The 18483-nt window shown below is 37.6% G+C and overlaps 1 protein-coding gene across 13 annotated transcripts in view; it reads left to right on the top strand.

The window, feature by feature from the left end:
• The window catches only part of HECW2 (HECT, C2 and WW domain containing E3 ubiquitin protein ligase 2), a 187773-nt gene that overhangs the window by 116817 nt on the left and 52473 nt on the right, over positions 1–18483 (top strand). For all 13 annotated transcript variants that reach the window (XM_083842985.1, XM_083842982.1, XM_083842987.1 and 10 more), the window contains 6 exons: positions 3350–3425; positions 6540–6709; positions 9142–9284; positions 12348–12448; positions 13514–14848; positions 16065–16160. In XM_083842985.1, coding sequence (XP_083699111.1) covers positions 3350–3425; positions 6540–6709; positions 9142–9284; positions 12348–12448; positions 13514–14848; positions 16065–16160 — 1921 coding nt within the window. The remainder of the gene's footprint in view (positions 1–3349; positions 3426–6539; positions 6710–9141; positions 9285–12347; positions 12449–13513; positions 14849–16064; positions 16161–18483) is intronic.

Below are 18483 nucleotides of genomic sequence, written 5' to 3'. Positions count from 1 at the left end.
CATTAAGAATAAGAACCTTCCAAACCTATAAGAAGAACCTTTCAAACTTGTATCCAGGTGCATTTGATGGATGTAATTCATCTAACAGGCTAGATCTTCAGTTGACATAAAGTCTCACAGTACATTTGATTTTTTGATATTACCTGCCAAGTATTTAAGATTAGATCTGTTAGGGTGGTGTCTTGACAACTACAGTGTTGAGGATACTGTAGAGCACAATTTATTTAAGCTGCTTGCTTTTAATCTGATCTTGCAGTTCTTCAGCATTGTAAATTTATATACAAGTGAATGTTATGGCAATGTGATACTGTATGCGCTGTCATGGACTATGTCTCGTTATACCAAATGTTTTTTCTTTCTCTTAGAATTCCTGACCTAAATGACAGCATCATTTAATAGTTAGACCTACGAACAATAGATGTTCACAGCAGGCATAGGAGCTTTTGATACTTTATAGAAGAAAATGTGCTACAGTTAGTGAGCTTGGCAGCAACTGTCTTTAATATGAATTTATAAACTACAGAATGAAAGCTAGCCTGATTGTTTTATGTTTTGTTTTTAAATAAAAAATGAGCAACTCAAAGTAATGAAGAAACCACTTAAGCTTGTATATTTTCTTGGTCTTGTCATACAAGCCACTTAGTGGTATTTTTTCAAGACTAGTTATGCAAAAAGACATCTGAACTCCTCTCTCTGGATATGCATTTATTTATTTGGGAGTTACCTGAAAACCCATCTGTCAGAGTCATTGGTCCATCTTGTGGGGTTAACCTGCTGCCACTATGGAAGTTGTTGGTTTTTTTTCCTTTGAAAGGTAGCACAGGATCCTGGGTATTCTACAGAATTTGTACTCCTGATGGAAGGTGTAATTTTATGTAAACCTTTTTGTTTGCTCTACCAACACAGACTTCCAGTAATAGTGAGCTGATAGTTTCACTGATGAGAATGTCATATGATAGCTCAGATGATGCCTCCTATAAAATATCATATTGGGTTAGTTATGCATAAGTATACCTATTATTAAGCATTAATACCTCATACCATTTTCCTGTTTTTGGTGTTAGTCTTAAGCACTGTGTGTGTCATGTCCTTTGTGACAGATACGTTGGTCCTGAGAGTGGTAAAAGTCAAGGCATGACCATTCCGTCTGTTTTTTGTTTTTTTTTTTTTTTTTTTAAGCTGTGATAAGTTACCTGCTTACTTGGATCGTGCTGAATTTTTGCATTGCATGGTTTGGTGGGAGATCCATTTCTGGTTTTCCTCATGCTAATGGAATATTCCACCAGGAATTTCAGCTCATCTTATTTTTGGATAAGCAGTTAATATTGTGTTCATTTCAGCTAGAGGAAAAGCAAGGACTGATTTAGTATTCAGAAACACTTCCTTACACCAGGTGAGATAGCCTTTGTAGTGCCAAAATGTAAGTGTGTCTGGTGGGATCAAGTCTTCCAATTGGTGCAGAAAAACTGAACCTGCTGTTCAGATCATAATGGAGCTGGAAAATGGCATAAAACGAACGAAACTGTGGAAGTGCTAGAGAACACTGTTATAATTAGTTTTATTATAGCTGAATTGTGGGCAAATCATATTTTCTGTAAAACATACTAAAGCAATGATTAGCAATATAAACAATGTTACTTGTAGTCCATGATATAGTGGAAACATACATACAGAAAGAGGAAAACCTTTTTGTTGATGAGTAGTGTTCTTAACAAGAAATCAATGCCTGTTAGAAGGAGTCAAGTAGAGCACACTGATACGTGCAGAGTTCCTGCAACCCTGTCTGCTTGGCTTCTCCTTCCCAGCGGGACTGGCCCCTTCTTGCTTCCAGAGCAACCCTCCTTAAGCAGGAGGATGCTGGTCGGGCTGGAGTTAACCCGGTGTGTTTTCAATGCCCTCATAATTTTATTACCAGCTGTCACTGCTTGTGTATCCTTACGAAGTTGTGGGAGTAATGATACTGTGCTCGGTGGGGAGGTGAGAGAGCTGAGAGTGTTCTAGTGAGAAAAGCTTGTCCCTGAAAACGACGGTGAATCACGACCGCAGCAATGAGGACGGGAAACAGGCTGGGTGGGGAGCATTGCAACTTCCTGACACAGTCTGTTCCCTCAGGAGGCTGCTGAGGCCCATGGGGATGCCAAATGTCAACGTCATCATGGTTTCTGTATCGCTTTATTGACTTGACTGCTTTTATATGCTAAGCATGGGATTTTGCAACAGAATAAATCCTTCAGTATCAATTGCACCCAGCATTTGTTCTGATTGTGCTTTTGTTTGCTAATCATCTTGGGAAGTATTTGAAAGCTCGTGATAATGCTTAAAGCAATAGCAAAAGGACTTCTGACTTGTTTAGTGGTTTCCTCATGGACTGCACATTCTAGTCTGGCCACCTCAGCTTCAGAAATATTTTCAGTCCCATAGCTTCTAGTTCTGCTTTCAGACAACTGTTCAGGTGCTAAAAGCTGCTTTACATACTTCATCCACCCACAGGTGTACAAGTTAGTTATCAGCTTATTTTGTTTAATAGGTTGGATGACTTCCTATTTATCACTAATATAAAGCTTTTTGGATGAGGCTTTTTTAGCACACTGTGCGTAATCTGTGTCTGGGAGTGAGTGCACTGCCTACACGGAGAACCGTTTGACTTTCAGTATAGCTCCATTGATGTTTTTATGTTAGATTATTCTGCTGGATGCACATCTCTGTCTGGAGAGAAATTTGTCTGTCAGCTGAAGGAACTGTTCTGTGGATATAGCAATTTAGACATGAATACATGAGAAGCCTTTTATTTTGAGGTAATGCTTTTACCTAGTCAGAGATTTCTGTAGAAACCAAACCTGAATATATGTGTAGTATAAGCATAGCTTTTAGATGGCATTTGTATTGATATCGTTGATGTAATTTTCCATTTACAAAGACCTTTCATTCATAAATCTGAAGGTTTTTGATCTTATTGATCCCATTGCCTTTTTTGTTGCATGGTAAATTGCCCACTTGTGAAAAGTGACAAAAGTTACACATGCTGTCACTGGCTAGCTCATGCTTTCATATATATATTACCAGTCCATACTGTTGATTTTATTTTATAAAAATGAAACTCACAAGAAAATAGTGTTTCCCTTTCTGTGATTGATTTTCTGTTTGGAAGATTCCAAGGACTAGTGTATTAACACTGTGTGGCATAAATAATATTTTCCTAGAAATGGATGCTGTAGCTTCATCCCTGGTAACAGGCAGTAATTGGCCTGATTCTTCCCATGCATGCCTCTATGCAGCTGCATAATCATCTTCAATAATGTATAAAGCAGATGAAAACTTCTGTGGCATGTTATTTCTTTCTCCTCTTCAGATGGGAGTAGAAGGCACGGATGAAGGTGCTTCTGGAGCCCAGCACTCTCGGAAGTTAGTCAGCTTTACCCTATCAGGTAAAAAAGACAACACAAATATGCTCTTTACAAATTATTTTTATAAAAAAAATAATTAGATGTTCTAAAAATCTTTAAAAATAGAGCACTTTTCTTCCTTAGCTTCTCTAGGAGCACACTCTAGTGGCTTGAAAGATATAATTTCTTTAGAACTTCTGTTTGAAAACACGCCAGATTGACAAATCTCCAGGAATGAAAGAAATGAATTTGATGAATCTCAGCATCAGAAATTTGCAAAAATTTCTAGTTTGTGCAACGAACAAAAAAAAAAAAATTAGCCTCTAAATAAAATGCAAGCTGGGTCTGTCACTTTTAAGAAAGTAGTAACAAAGCAATGGCTGCAAGTAGTGGTTTAAAAAGAAAAAAAATCTTTACTTGTAACAGACAGAGCTAAGCTGTCACTACAGTAAAATAGCTGAGGGATACAGTCTACCAGCTTCACTTGTTTTGATTAGCACTGTATTCCACAGGAAGTCTTGTTAGACTAGAGCATATTCAACTTCAGTGAAGACAGAAAAAAATGTTTCTGAATACAGAAGAGCTGACAATGAAAACATTTAAACGCTGTAGGAGTAGAGCAGAAGACAATAAACTTTGATATGGTCTTGCAGCAGTTAATCAGTATAGCACTAATACATTGTAGAGTCACATAGAGAGCTAGAAAGATAACTGTTTTGTGAAATCTGAAAAACCTGTTGTGTTTAATGGAATGTTACAACTCGGCTTGAGGAGTTTCCTAAATTCCTGCCTGACAGGTCTGTCATGTACTTTCCATGTTTTTGGTTGCTCATGTAGAATGTGGTGAGCCTGCATTTTGTTGTCATCTGAATGTGCCTATTTAACTTTATTGTATCTTTAATGGATTTTTAGTGTGCTTATCAGAGAATGTTCTAATATCCTGGGTTTTGCATGGTGTAGTGACAGATAATTGTCTGGCATCTTTCGATTAAGATGCTAGAGAACTGTATTTTTGAAGCCAAAGTGAACTATCTGGTCCTGACTTCTCATGTGACTATGTTAACAGATAAATATGATAACTCTAAATGTAAGATTATGTTAAACCTTAAACTGAAATTGTGGCAAATCAAAGCTGAGCCATGATTCAGTGATGACATTATTTCCTACGTTTCATGCTGTACTCCTTTGGAGGACAGCATTGTTTTCTTTGAAATATGTTTGTGAATTACTCCTTGTGCAGAAAAATAATTCTGTTTTTGAGAATTTCTCTGTATTATTTCAGACTTAGAAATTCACTTTTTCAAGGAGATCTCAAAATGTTTGCGGGTGATAACCTTCTCTTTTGTTGACAGGTTTCAAGATACTACCTAGCAATAAGTTTCGAGCAGTGGGAAAAAATGTGTTTTTTTTTTTTTACTTACAGAAAAAAAAATGCGATGAAACGATCAACTCTCACAACCATAATACCAAATCTGTTGCATAAGCTTTTGCGATCACTAATAAATTGTCTGGGTTATGGACTCCCTGACTGAAAACAGTCAGTTGATTCTTTGCATTCAGATAAATGCATTTCAAATTGTTGAATATCACATGGTGGGAGGAGATGTTTTCTAGTGATCTCTAAAATGAATACAGAATACTTAAGAGAACCACGTGGTATATCTTCCTCACTAGGTACTGTTAATAAATCATGATTCTATCTCTCATACATCATTAGTGTTATTGTATGATTTATTACCATATTATACTAGTAAATCAGTGTGAAAATATATTATTGATGGAGTAGAAGAATCTTCTGCCACACGTCTGAAGTTCTGACAGGTTTGCAATCTGTGCTTTTGCAGACTGATATAAATCAAAATTATGTGGATATGCTTCTATTTTTTTTTTTTTTTTAAGGCTGTAGAGGAACTGCTTTGCATTTTCATTGTTAACATGTCTTAGTCTTTTCAGGCTTTTCCCCCCTTTTGTAGCTGGTGAAATACCATGTGCCATTACACACAGAGAATCTTTGTTAGAAATTTTGCTGTGGTCTCTCCTGTAGGAGTTTCCGAACAGCTTTAGTGCAAAGATCGTGATAGAGAGTAATGTATATACTTGCTGTAGTTGCATATACAAAGTTGTTGCTTTTAAAGGCTGTTACTCTATATTTCATAGTATTTTACTATACAGCTTAGTTTTGAACTGTAGGCAGGACTTTTTTTTTTTTTTTTAACTGACTGTGAAGATGTAGTATTTGATTTCAGTGCAGTGAATTTTGCCAGCATGTATAGACTGCTCATTTAAGTATATATGTGCCAATTGCATTAGGGTCATGAAGACTGTGTGCAGCATATTGGAGAACCTAATGGAGAGAGGCACAAAAATCTTAAGCTTCAGCAAACCTAAACAGACAAATATTTCACAGTTAAGTTTAAAATCTAATATTGTATCACAAATGCCCTCTTTCTTTCTGTTCTTGATGAAGCTTATATTCTCACTGAAGTGCGTAGGTATAAGATGCGCATCTGAGGAAATTCTTGTTTATTGTTGAAAGTTGGCACGGGCTACGATACTGAGATTTCCCTAGCAAGAAAGAGGCATTTTCAGAAAGCCTTGCATCCTTTTAAGTGGGATAGCTTATCTTCTTCTAAGTTGGGATAAAGTGTGCATCATAGGCCAGAGCAATCTCGGTGATGAATATTTAAAGTCATGTTTCTCAAAGTCTCAGCTTTGGGAGAGCTTGAGTGCACTACATTACCTCCCATACAGTCTTTTTAATCTTAGCTATTTCTCCTCAAGCAGCAAAAGAGCAACTACTGTATGGCGGGGTTTTTTTTGTTTGTTTTAGGGTGGAAATACCTTGCTGAGAAAAACATTTGTTGCTCATTTGAATGTTCATGCTCTAAGTTTGTATTACAAATGACTGGAGTCCAAAATGTAAATGAGGACGTCAATACTTTTCCTCCCTGTGTTCTCTTAGGAAAACACTTGACTTCCTGCTTCAACTATCTTCTGTACATTGGATCCAGTTACTCTATTAGCAACTTTAAGTTGCTTTATTTAGTGGTTTACGGTGAATTGATTTCCTGGGTAATATTTTAGGAATGTGCTACTTTGTGAACTAGCTTTAATTTACTCTGTTCCTTTTTCCTTCTTCTTTGTTTTGCTTTAAAGATATTAGAGCAGTTGGGCTTAAAAAAGGCATGTTCTTCAACCCCGATCCTTATCTAAAGATGTCCATTCAGCCAGGCAAGAAAAGTACATTTCCTACATTTGCTCATCATGGTCAGGAAAGAAGGTCGACCATCATCAGTAACACAACTAACCCTGTTTGGCACAGAGAGGTAATGTATGCCTTTCGAGAGCTCTTTATAAGCTGATGCAGTATACTAGGCTTGTATTTTCTCTTTATGCATTAGTCCTTACTCTGTGAAGGCTGGGAGCTTATTCTGTAGCTAGCTATTTAAACTGACACCAAAATTGTAGTAATTTTAGGAACCCCGTTGTTGGAAAGAAACAGCTATCATCTGCATATTTATGCCGTGTGTTTAAGCTGCAGTGCTGTGAGGTTTTCATTTACTTCTCTGCTAAAAGAGTTGGAATCACTCAACAGCCCTGTAGATCCCTTGAAATTGCAAAAAATAAATTAATTAAAATGGATTATATGTTGTGGGAAGACTCTTTTAAGAAAAGGTACAATAAGAGAGCATTTATGCTTAGTGATGGCAATGACTGCTCATTTGGAAATGATATCCTCAGTGTGCATAGCAGGTGGCAAGCGTTCAATTTTGCCAGGCAGAGTGGATGCTCTTTGTTAGAAGCCAGTTTTCTAGATTGGTTTATACCAGGTATGTTGTGCAGGTCTTAAAGAAGGAACTTGAACTGCTCAGTCCCACAACTGTCTTTGAGCACAGAAGAGCAAGGCAGTGTCTTTGAAGATTAATATTTAAGTGGGAAACTGTGAACATTGTTCTTAACCCTTTTGGGACCAGTTAGCATCATTCTTGATCTGTGCCTATTTTCTATTGAGCAAATGCCTATACTCTGTTTGAATGTTAATATGTTCTTTAGGAAGATCAGAAAATTGAGTGGGCTTTGGAAAATGTTTCCACAAATTACAGTCAAACAAGCAGTAAAGCAGAAGAGAGCAGTGTGAACATTAGCACTGCCCAGGGGTGCTTGGTTGTGGGAAAGACTGTAGATTTGTGGAAGACTTAAAATCTTAGAAGTATACAAGTTTTAATCTCTAAACTGATTCTTCATCTTTCTATCTGTCCGTTTCATTATTCAGTAGATAGGAAGAAAACCTATTCTTATTTTTTCCCCCTTTTTTTCTCCTCCAGTTCTCCTTGTTTTTTGAAGCTTATTAGAAAAGTGATAATGTTCACTGGTGCACACATTGTATTGGCTTGCTTTAACTGCTGCATCTTCCCTCTAGCAATGCTCTGATGATACCAGCTTATGATTCCATTATCTATGCTGTCCTAGTGGTGCAGGATGGATCCTGTTTTACATCTACTCCTTTCTGAAAAATAATTTGCAATTTTCTATTAAACTGAGAAACAAATTTTAAGTTCTTTTTATCCCAGGAACACAGCTCTACCCAGCATGAGGGAGTTTTTTTAATTCATGGCTCAATTTAATTGCTGGTTTTGAATATTTTTAGCCAATATCTACAGCTGAGCTGAGTTGTTCCTTCGTTTGTTTCTTGTTCAGTACCTTGTCAGCTATTTAGCTAGATGTACATTAGCCAGTTTGCTCAGAGGTCTTAAAGATGGCAGACAGTAAAAGTGTAACCAGATGACTTTGGCTTTTGTGTAGATTTTACCCGTACTTTTTTGTTTGTTTGACATCTTACAATCTAGAGGAAAAAATATCTTTGGTTTCTAAGTCTGCTTTCCTAAGGGAATTTGTCATCACATTGTGTGTAAGTGTGCTTCCCTGCTGACATGCGTGCTTAAACACATGCCCTGTACCTCTGTTGAATCTTTTGACCATCTTCAGACTTAGCAGAGCAGCACAGATGCCAAATATGAAGTATTCATAAATTCATGAAAATTGATGCTAGGCTGAAGAGAGTGACTGTGACGCTGGTTCCCCCCACAAGGGAGGGTGGAAGGATGATCTTACAAGACATCACAAAACCTTTTATAAATTAGTGCCATCTTGTATGAAGGCCTCAAGTGCAGGAAAAGCTTCTGTTAGAGCTTACTGGGAAGATTTATGAACTTTGGTGCAAAAATCTATGGAAAATTCCTCTCCTTTAGTTTCAGTGCTCATGAAAACACTGCCTGTGCATTGTCCTTCCAATGTCATGCATACAAAAAATTACAACAAAACATGGTGTTGGAAGGGGAGTTCACTAAGCACAGACTAGAGTGAGGCACTCCTCCTTTCTTCTGCATTGATTCTGCTACTCTTCTGTAGCATGACAGAGTACAGTGAGGATTCCTTCTCTTTGTGCTTTCTAGTATCCAAATTGAAGCAAGCACTAGTATACATTGCTTTCTCCTTTCTGATGTGGACCATGAAAGTGTTTTCATTCAGTGCAGCTTCTTACCAAACATGTATTTTCAAGGAATGGTAAAAAGATAGAGGTTTTCTGAGAGGCCAAATTCAGTGCTTAATAATGATATTGACATTGTTTTGCAATATGGAAACTGCCGTAGTCATCAATCATTGCTTTTAGAGTTCACTGCAAGCTACTAGTAATTATGCACATGCCTTCTGAATGAAGATATATTGATATAGTGTCAAATATGTTCTTTCCTTCCAGAAATATTCTTTTGTTGCACTTCTAACAGATGTCTTGGAAATTGAGGTTAAAGACAAATTTGCCAAGAGTCGTCCAATCATCAAGCGCTTTCTTGGGAAGCTAACCATACCAGTCCAGAGACTGTTGGAGAGACATGCAATTGGGTAATTAGTACATTCTTAATGCTAACTTTCATTTGTCAGGGAGATTCAACATCTAGGATACTGGCACAGAGCAGCCTTTCTGGCTTAGTGGCACAGGCACAATTTGTACTGTAACTGTAGTAAAAAATTAAAGTGGAATTTGAATAGCCTTATTGCCCAATTGGAAAATGGTGGTGTTTCTAACCCCATTCTGAATACACATACATCTTTTTATATATGTTTGTAATTTGTTTCCAACTTAGTGTCTTTATACAAAAAATCATTACCCTCCTAAAAAATGTTATCCTATGGCTAGCTAATCAAGAAGCAAACTGTTATCACAATGCTGTATGATTGTGTGCAAATTATTTAGAACAAGCAAATTTTATTGTATCGTTTTTATATTTCATATCATATCGTTATATCATATTTTATTTTTATTTGTCAGTTTAAAAGAGAGATTTAATATCTGTTCATCTAATTGACCAGAACTGCAAGGCTATGACTCCTTATTTTTCAGAGTGCTGGTGTACTACCAAATTAAAATGGCCTTATGCTATGAATAGAGAACTAATGGAACTCAAAATTAATCTATTGTGTTACTTTTAGATGTTCTGTTCATTTTTTGTAACAGTATGTTATGGTTTAAAGGAGCAAGTAACATATGCATTTTTAGGATGTTTTGTACTTCAAGATGATTACTGGACTGTGTATTGTAGTATAGTCAAATGGATGATCAAATTAGGCCATCAGACAGCCATATGCACTCGGAAAAGCCTGAGACTTGGTACTTAGGCACTGTGATACAGTGCTGGTGTAAAACAAATGGCTGGAGGTCTGCAAGAGATGCAGCTGTGAATGCAAAACTATAATTTTACCTGTAAGAGAAAGCAGTCGTTGTAGGGTATGTTATTATGTCTAAATATTTTGACATTTGTTTGTTTTATTTGACAAATTAGAAAAAGTAATTCCACAAAAGACAATGGGAGGAACTGAATTATTCAAATGTGCTTTGTATAGAACCTAACTCAAAGATAATGAGTTTCCATTAACTTAAGAGGCCATTGGATGAGGCCTACGAGGAATGATGGTGAAAGAAAATCTGTATATTCTTGCCTGAAAGTTTAAGGGAGTGGCAGCATCGTCAACCTTTCACACAAAAAGTAGGATATAAGCAACTGGCCTCCTTTTTCACAGATACTCTCATCAAAGTAACATGTTGCATAAATGGAGAAAAGCAAACTCAATTTGAAAAGAGTTTTCAGCTTTAAGTTTCCAAAGTGGTGGTTACACTGGTAAGTAATGTAAGAACAAAATTGTAAGAGTAGCTTAAAATTCTGACGACATCTTCTGATAAAGAATTTTATTCCATAAATATAAAAAAGTAGAAAAAAGAAGCCTGCCCAAGAGCATAAAACCTAACTTTACTAAGAATCGCTTCATCTCAACAAATCGTGATATGCTGGAGCAAGCAGCTTTTTCTAATAAATTTGCACACGGCTAGATACTCAAAAATAGCACAGTGATACAGACTGGCTTCAAAACCTATGTTAGGGTGTTCATTTCCATGCTATATTCCAAAACTGCTCTGGGATTTCTGTTGGTGTGAGAAGTGAAACCTGACTGCTGGTCTCGAAGACATTTCCTGTTTTCTTTGTACTTCAGTTCTGTGTATTTGATATACCAATTTTTTTTGGGATATGGAAGGCTATATGATAAATATGTAGCAAAAACATAGGTAAGTATTCAGTTTTGTTTTGCCATGTTGCAGTTAGAACTGACTTCAATCTTGCAGTTATTTTTACCAATGTATCTGTATTTGTTGCTTGTTTGTGCTTTTTGTGCTCGTATTTGATGCTATTGATTCGTCTGAATCCAAAGCAGACATTGTTAATGTCACTGCTTTCTCTAATCTTGTAGTGCCTAGAGCATTGTAAGCCTTATGTAAAAAGTGTGGAATTCACAGCTGGCAATCTTCTGAGGATGCCCCGAAGTCTAACTGAAGAATTGCAATTGGAGTACTGAGCAATGAATCTGTGACACAGATTCAGGACACAATATTGTGATGATTTGATGTCCTGTGGCCCATATACAGTGTGGAGAGGTTGCTTTGCCTTAAGTTGTCAACTCAGGGCTTTTTTTGCTCAAAGCTGATGTTTGGATGCAAACTGCTGCAGTTTATCTCAATCATTGCCTTATATTCTGTTTAGTCTGTCACTTAGTGTAGTAAGAATGCTCCCTGTAGAGGGAGAGATGTTTATTATACCAGTACAAATCTAATTGCATAAGTAGCAGCAATTTCCCATGAAGGTCTTCAGCAGCCCCCTCCTCTCCCTTCAGTTGTGTCAGATGTGCTGAAAGTGACTGGGGCTGTAAATTCTGGCTGTGTGTAGCCTAGGATCTTATCCTGTCTCAAGCTGACACAAGTACTTAATCAAGTCTGAGTCCTATTGAAGTCAGAAACACTGAAGAAATTATTTGAAGTTTAATCTTAGCATTAAAAGCTTTTCTAAGTAATAATGTGTTTAGGCAGATGCAGAAGTGCTTTACTGAATGAGAAATAAAATGTGAAGAAACTATTAGGATTTTTTTTTTTGCAGTAAAAACCACAAGGGGGCAGAAGGTTTTCAGAAATGAAAGGTTTTTGTTAATAATAAAACATATTTTCTGACGGAGGAAGGAGAAGCTAAGGGAAAGGGATCCTTTTCAGTTTGGTTTCTTTTGGAATTAAAAACAGATTTAGGGATATGTGAGAGTTCATAGGGCACAATCTGAATTTGAAAATGATAAATAGTAGTTTGTTAGGCTGTTTTGTGTATCAACAAACAGTATCTTACACTATTGTTGGTATTTGTGCTTTTTCATACAAGCCATTCTATGTGGCTAATCTTAAAAGTGTAATAGAAGTTACCATCTCTCACACTGACTCTACCTGATAAGAACTTCTGATACAAAATATTGGAAAAATAAAACCAGTCAAAATTTGGGGGGAAAAAAAGCATGCATGCACAAAACAAAACAAACGAACAAAAAACACACATACACACAAAAACACCAAAACCAGCAGTTTATTTGTTTTTGCAGAGACCAGATTCTCAGTTACAATCTTGGCAGAAGGCTCCCAGCTGATCATGTAAGTGGCTATCTCCAGTTCAAAGTGGAAATCACATCTTCAGTTCATGAAGGTGAGACTTTGTCACTGATCTGAATCTCCAGATAGTTGTATAGAGAGAATTTCTATGTATTTATGTTTCTAACATTTTCTGTGAAAATTAACTCCCCCATTAGCTCCCCTCTACTGTAGATTTTCCTAGTGGGATTCATATTTTAGGTATTTCAGATATGGCTTTGGAGATAGTAAGTCCAAAACACCAACGTTTATCCTGTTATTTTTCTTTTTATCCTATTGTTTTCCTGTTTTATTAGATATATTCTAAATGAATGTGCTTACGATTCTCATTTTATGGGATTGATGAGGGAATCGTAATTCTTTCTTCTCACTCTGTGATGTGTGCCTTGGCTACCTTTGGCTGAGATGAGCAGTTGCAAGTAAGATTCCGCCTCTGTGTCCATGCTGATCACTCTGTCCTATCCCCCTTTTACAGGACTGAGAATTACCTGTTACAGTTATAAAGATACACATGTCCATTAGGCGTTTTTTTCATACCAAAACGTATTTAATATTTTGTGAACTTTGCTTAGGTAGATTCCCATTCTTTACAGTGGAAAAGTCTGTTAAGTTTATTCAAACTAACTGTTGTGTATAGAATTGTGTATCAATGCACAATTTGTGATTGCTCATGTGATCTCAGGTGCAGGTTTACATGCTGCTAAGGACAGCTGGCATCAGTGACTGGTTTTGTATAAATCCTGCTTCTGGATATAAGAGAGATGTTGTAGAAAACCCGTTCCTTGTTTGTGAGGCTGGTTTTGCAGGCAGTTTGTCAAGACGCTTGGCAATGCTTTGTCTTTTGAAAGCAAAATAGGAGTCCTCTAAAGTAATATTCCATGCCTGTGAAATTTTCTATGACCTATAAAATAGGATAGACTTATACAGAGAAAATTCTGTGATTGCTGTTATAATGATGTAGATGCCTGTATTGTTTTAATTGCATTTTCTTCACTTACTTGCCTGATTGAAATAAGCCAACACCTTGAAAGATGTGATGTATCACTTCTGTGATGCTGGGAAAATATAATGAACTGTCTATGCATTACATGTTTCACATTCAGTTGTTGTGTCTCTGCAGATGCATCACCAGAAACAGTCGGCACTTTGCTAGGAGTGAACTCTGTAAATGGAGACTTGGGGAGCCCCTCGGATGATGAGGACATGCCAACAGGACATCACGATACATCCACAGTGTGTTCCAATGGGCCAGTCCTTGAGGAATCTTCTGGAGAAACAATCCAGAGACATATTTTAAGGACTAGTACAACTCTGGAAACAGACCAGGATGAGATAACCTCAGGTGCTTCAAGATCATCACCTACAAGAGGTCGCCAGGACTCACTAAATGACTATCTGGATGCAATAGAACACAATGCTCATCCCAGACCTGGGACGTCTGCCTCTGGTGAACGTCCACGTGGAGCCTCCCCAAAACTGAGGAGTAGCTTCCCTACTGACACAAGACTTAATGCGATGCTTCACATTGACTCGGATGAAGAGGAACATGAACTACATCAAGACCTGGGTTTTCCATCTTCCTTGGAAGATGATGGTGGTTTGGTAATGCTTAATGGTGCTACAAGAAGCGTTGAAAGAGATGGTTTAAGTTGCTCATCAGATCAGGTAACACAGGGGCCTGCAGAGAATGAAAATGTTTCAGCCTCTGAAGCTCCTTTGCCTTCAAGTGATGACCAGCCAGAGAGTCTCCCAGAGCTTCCACCATCACAGTTAGCAGAAGGGGAAAGTCCACAAGGTTCTCAAAGTGAAACACCAGCAGAGCAGGCTGGCAGAGAGTCATATGCCGCTCAGGAGGTAGAGCAGCCTCCTAGCAGTACAGATGCAGGAGCTGCCGATGCCGCTGCTGGGAGCAGAAGGGGTGTTAGTGAAACAGAATCCATTGATCAAGGGTCTGAACCTTCCCAGCTGTCATCAGAAACTGAGCAGAGTGATCCTGCTCGCACGGAAAGTGTCAGTGAGGCTAGTACCCGACAGGAAGGGGAGAGCGATGTGGAAGGGGCAGACAGCTCTTGCAACGAAAGTGCAACTGTGCGTCGTTCCTCAGTTGAAATGCGGTGTTCTTTTGAAAGTGCTAGGTTTCCTGAGACTCCCACCTTCTCTCCTCAGGAAGAGGAAGAGGGAGCTTGTGCCACTGATGTGGCTAGAACTCAGCCAGCTGCTGAAACACAAGACTTTGCAAGTACTTCGGGCTCTTTGCCTGCAGTACAGTTACCTCAGGAGGAAGTACAGGAGGCTGAAGCAGGTGAATTACAAGACCAAGAGGAAGCAGAAGAAATCTGGCAAAGAAGAAGCCTGCAGGTGGCAGCTGCCAATAGCCAGTCTCAGGATGAAGAAACGGAAGGAGCCCAAGCAGCTTGTGAGGGTGCCACAGCACAGGTTGAAGGAGCTACTGGAGGTAACAACTGCAGGAGGCACTTATTAAAGTGACCTTTCTGCAGCCAGTAGAAATTAATTAAAAACGAACATCTGAAAGTAAGGATCTTAAATTATCAATGTCATTATCTTTCAAAGGTTTTCTTCTTGTGAGACTTAATTCTTTGTTTGAGAGACACTTGGGATTTTTGATCTAACAAAAATACCAAAACTGAAATATCCAAGACATGTTTATTTTGAAATAGGACATATTTTAATTCTTGAGAGAGTATTGAGAAGGAGTGTGAAGAAGAGAAAAGAATTTCACAGTATTACCTTGCTTGCTAGATAATTTTTTAGTCATGTTTCAGGCTGATATCTTACCTTTTGCAGTTACTTATATGTGTGGACACATCCTAGCATAGTTGGAACCATGGGAAAATAATAATGCATTACTCAAGACCGTAAAACTTCTCCCATCTATAAAGTTATTTTAGCAGTTCAGGATTTCATATCTCACTAAAATCATGGAAAATAGAAATGTGTCCATTGCAGATTTTTTTCAAGCACATTTCGCAGTGGATCATCCATTCCCTTTCTACAGAGATTGAAGTGGATCTAATTAAGTGGGTGCAATCAAATTGGATTTCTGGATGTGTCTTTTTTTGTAACATTTCAGAAGTCCAGAGCTCATTTCCCTATCTTTGAAGTCCATGCTGTTCTGCATATGTTTGTAGTTAATCTTATCTACTCTATTTATCCTGGTAAAATATAATTTTGTTATTTTTTCAAATGCTGTCAATACATTCTTTTACATCATTTTCTAGACATTTAAGACTCTTTGCTAGGTGTCAGATTACACCATACATTGCTAATCAGTATTGCTGCAGCAAGGAAAGTCAGTGGACAGTTAGAGCAGATTTCTGTGGTGGCCAGGTGGATGTAGCTTTGCCCATGTCCCTTGGTGGGATATGACTCAGGCACATGCAGCTGTTAGTGCCGTGGCTTTCATTGCTCACAAGTGGATGCATTGTGTCCCAAGAGGTAACGTTTTCAGGAGCAGGACTGCAGAGTATGCCAGAGAAATCACCCTGATCTGTAGACATGACTTATTTTGCCAGAAAAGCCAGATGATTAATAGATATATCCTAAAATGTCATAGTCCTGCAGAAGTTTTAGTGTGTCTTGTTCTCTTCAGAGACAACTTTATGGTTTCCCCACATTGACCGGAAAGTGATTTGTGGGCATTTTGTTTCTAGGTGCTCAAGCCAATGGCCATCAGCCCTTGAGGTCGCTGCCTTCGGTACGTCAGGATGTTAGCCGGTACCAGAGAGTGGATGAAGCTCTGCCACCAAGTGAGGTTCTTCATACTTTAATTGTGGGTTAGGCTGCCAAGATGTTATTACTGAGATCTCATTATGTTTCATTTTTAAATGTGAGAACTGAGAATGAACAACTGAGAAGTTCTTAGTGAGGAAGGATGATGATTAAGTCTAGTGCTGTTTCGTGAAAGGCATTGTGCTCAGTCTGCAAACTATGAGGATGTGTTATGATATCTGATGTATACAGACTTGCTAAGTGAAATTTGCAGAGAAATTAGGAAGGCATGATGCTGCCTTTTCAACAGGCAGCGCACGTGAGTAGGGAGGTAAGGTGATATGCTATGTGACACGCTCTGAGGGAAAGATAGCAAGCACACTGAAATCTATGAATATGTCATGTATGGTGATGATTTGCAAAGAAATATCTAACATCTTTCTCTGCTCATAGATTACATGAAAGGTGTCTGTGTTTTCCTTGCATTTTCTGAAGCTGTGTCAAGGCATTTGAATTAAAATAAATCTGGATATTAAGCAATTGTTGAATGAGCTAAATTGACTGAGAAATTGTCATTTCTTTAATACATACAGAAAACACATTGCTCGCAGTTTTTGGACTGACACTCTTTATTAAACGTGGGCGGTGGTGATCTATTTAGTCTTAGATGATTAAAGAAAGGAGAAAGGAGGGTTGGAAAAAAGCTACATGGCTAATGAGGAAACATGGCTTTAGAAAAGAAAAAAATCAGACACGGTGAACTCAATGGCAAAGCTCTATGATTTTGAAGAAGCCAGTAATTCAGGTATTTAATGTGCAATTAATAGATTTCATTCCGCTGTGTGAAATGGGACTGCATTTGCTGTGTAATTGAATAGGGTGGCTGTAAAGAGCCTGACAGCAGAACACGGATAGAATCACGTATCGGAATGCCAGATGATGATAAGATTTTGCTCCCTGACGATTCTGTTATAAGCAGTGCATATAACAAATTAGTCCTCTGCACAGATCCCAAAGTTAATTAACTGCCACCTCAATAACCCAGAATTATTTTTCAAAAAATTATGCCTGGGAGACATATAGTTCATTTGCATTTTTATCACTTTTCATGCTGAAGAAGACAGAGAACGTTATGGAAGATCAGGTGTAATAACTTAGAAATGCATAGATACAGCTTTTGTAGCACCATGGTTTGTACATAGATTGCTTTTTGTGTTTCAGAAGCAAACGATACAATAACTACTCGGAAAAAACTATTAGAATGTTCATGGAAAAGGCTTGGCTGTGTGGAATTCAAAGATCTCAGACACTTGCTGGGATTTTACGTAGTTGTACATGGGCATGTATATATGCACCAGCCCTTTAAAATCAAGGCCCAATGCCAAGTTTATGTTAATCATTTGTCTGCTAATATGAATGAAATCCTAAATACTAATTATTGCCTAGATTCGTTTTCTTCGCCAAAGCTCTGCCCAGAACAAGTCTCTAGAACAGAATATGCCTAGTATGTCTGCCTAGAACATGTAACATTTAAAACTCCTACATTCCTGGGGAAAAATCAACAAATACCAGCTTGAATGCGCACCCTTGATCAATTAAAATTTCACAATTTAGCAAGCTAAGTCCTTTGTAACACGTTTGACCAACAACAGTTTGACTAAAGGAAGATTTTTTTGTCCATCACAGCACTGATAGAAGTCCTTTACTTTAGAACACATTGCACAAGCATTCAGACTTGCTTATTTAAAGACGAACGCAGGCAAAGCTGCTCTTTCTGTCTCAAGAACACATTACAGAAATGGTGACTGTGTTGGAATTAGACATCACTACAAGAAAAATCTCAGCTGTTATACAGCATTTAAGGGTTTGAAATCTAGGTGGAATGGTGAAACGTGTATTTTTATTTCATCAGAAAGATACCGCTTATTAATTTGAACTTTTCACAGAATCATCTCTTTCAATCTTTTTTTTTTTGTCTCTGGGGGGAGAAACTTTTTCAGAGAATGCTGAAATGTTTCAGTTTGCTTTTTTGAGATAGAAATTAAATTATTTTTTCTTTTTGTGGAGTAACTTTGAAATGCATTATATTTTGTATAGCAAGTACATTGATGAATCCATAACCTTTGCATCGTTGCAATTTTGTTTATTTTGAACTTTTAATTTGCAATATAGTACAAAATTCTGGATTTTGCTTATGGATTTGGAGAAAGATGACATCAACATACTTATTTTCTCCTGGAATTGTAATTTGTTTGTTAAACAGTTCTCTTTATTCTTACACTATGGTGTTTCTTTTTCTTTTCTTACTCCAAGTTTACTTTCCTACATAGCTCTTGTTTACAGTAATAATACTCTAATCAC

This window comes from Anser anser (assembly GCF_964211835.1).
Source record: "Anser anser genome assembly, chromosome: 6".
Lineage (NCBI taxonomy): Eukaryota > Metazoa > Chordata > Aves > Anseriformes > Anatidae > Anser > Anser anser.
This window is presented reverse-complemented; position numbering and strand designations above follow the sequence as displayed.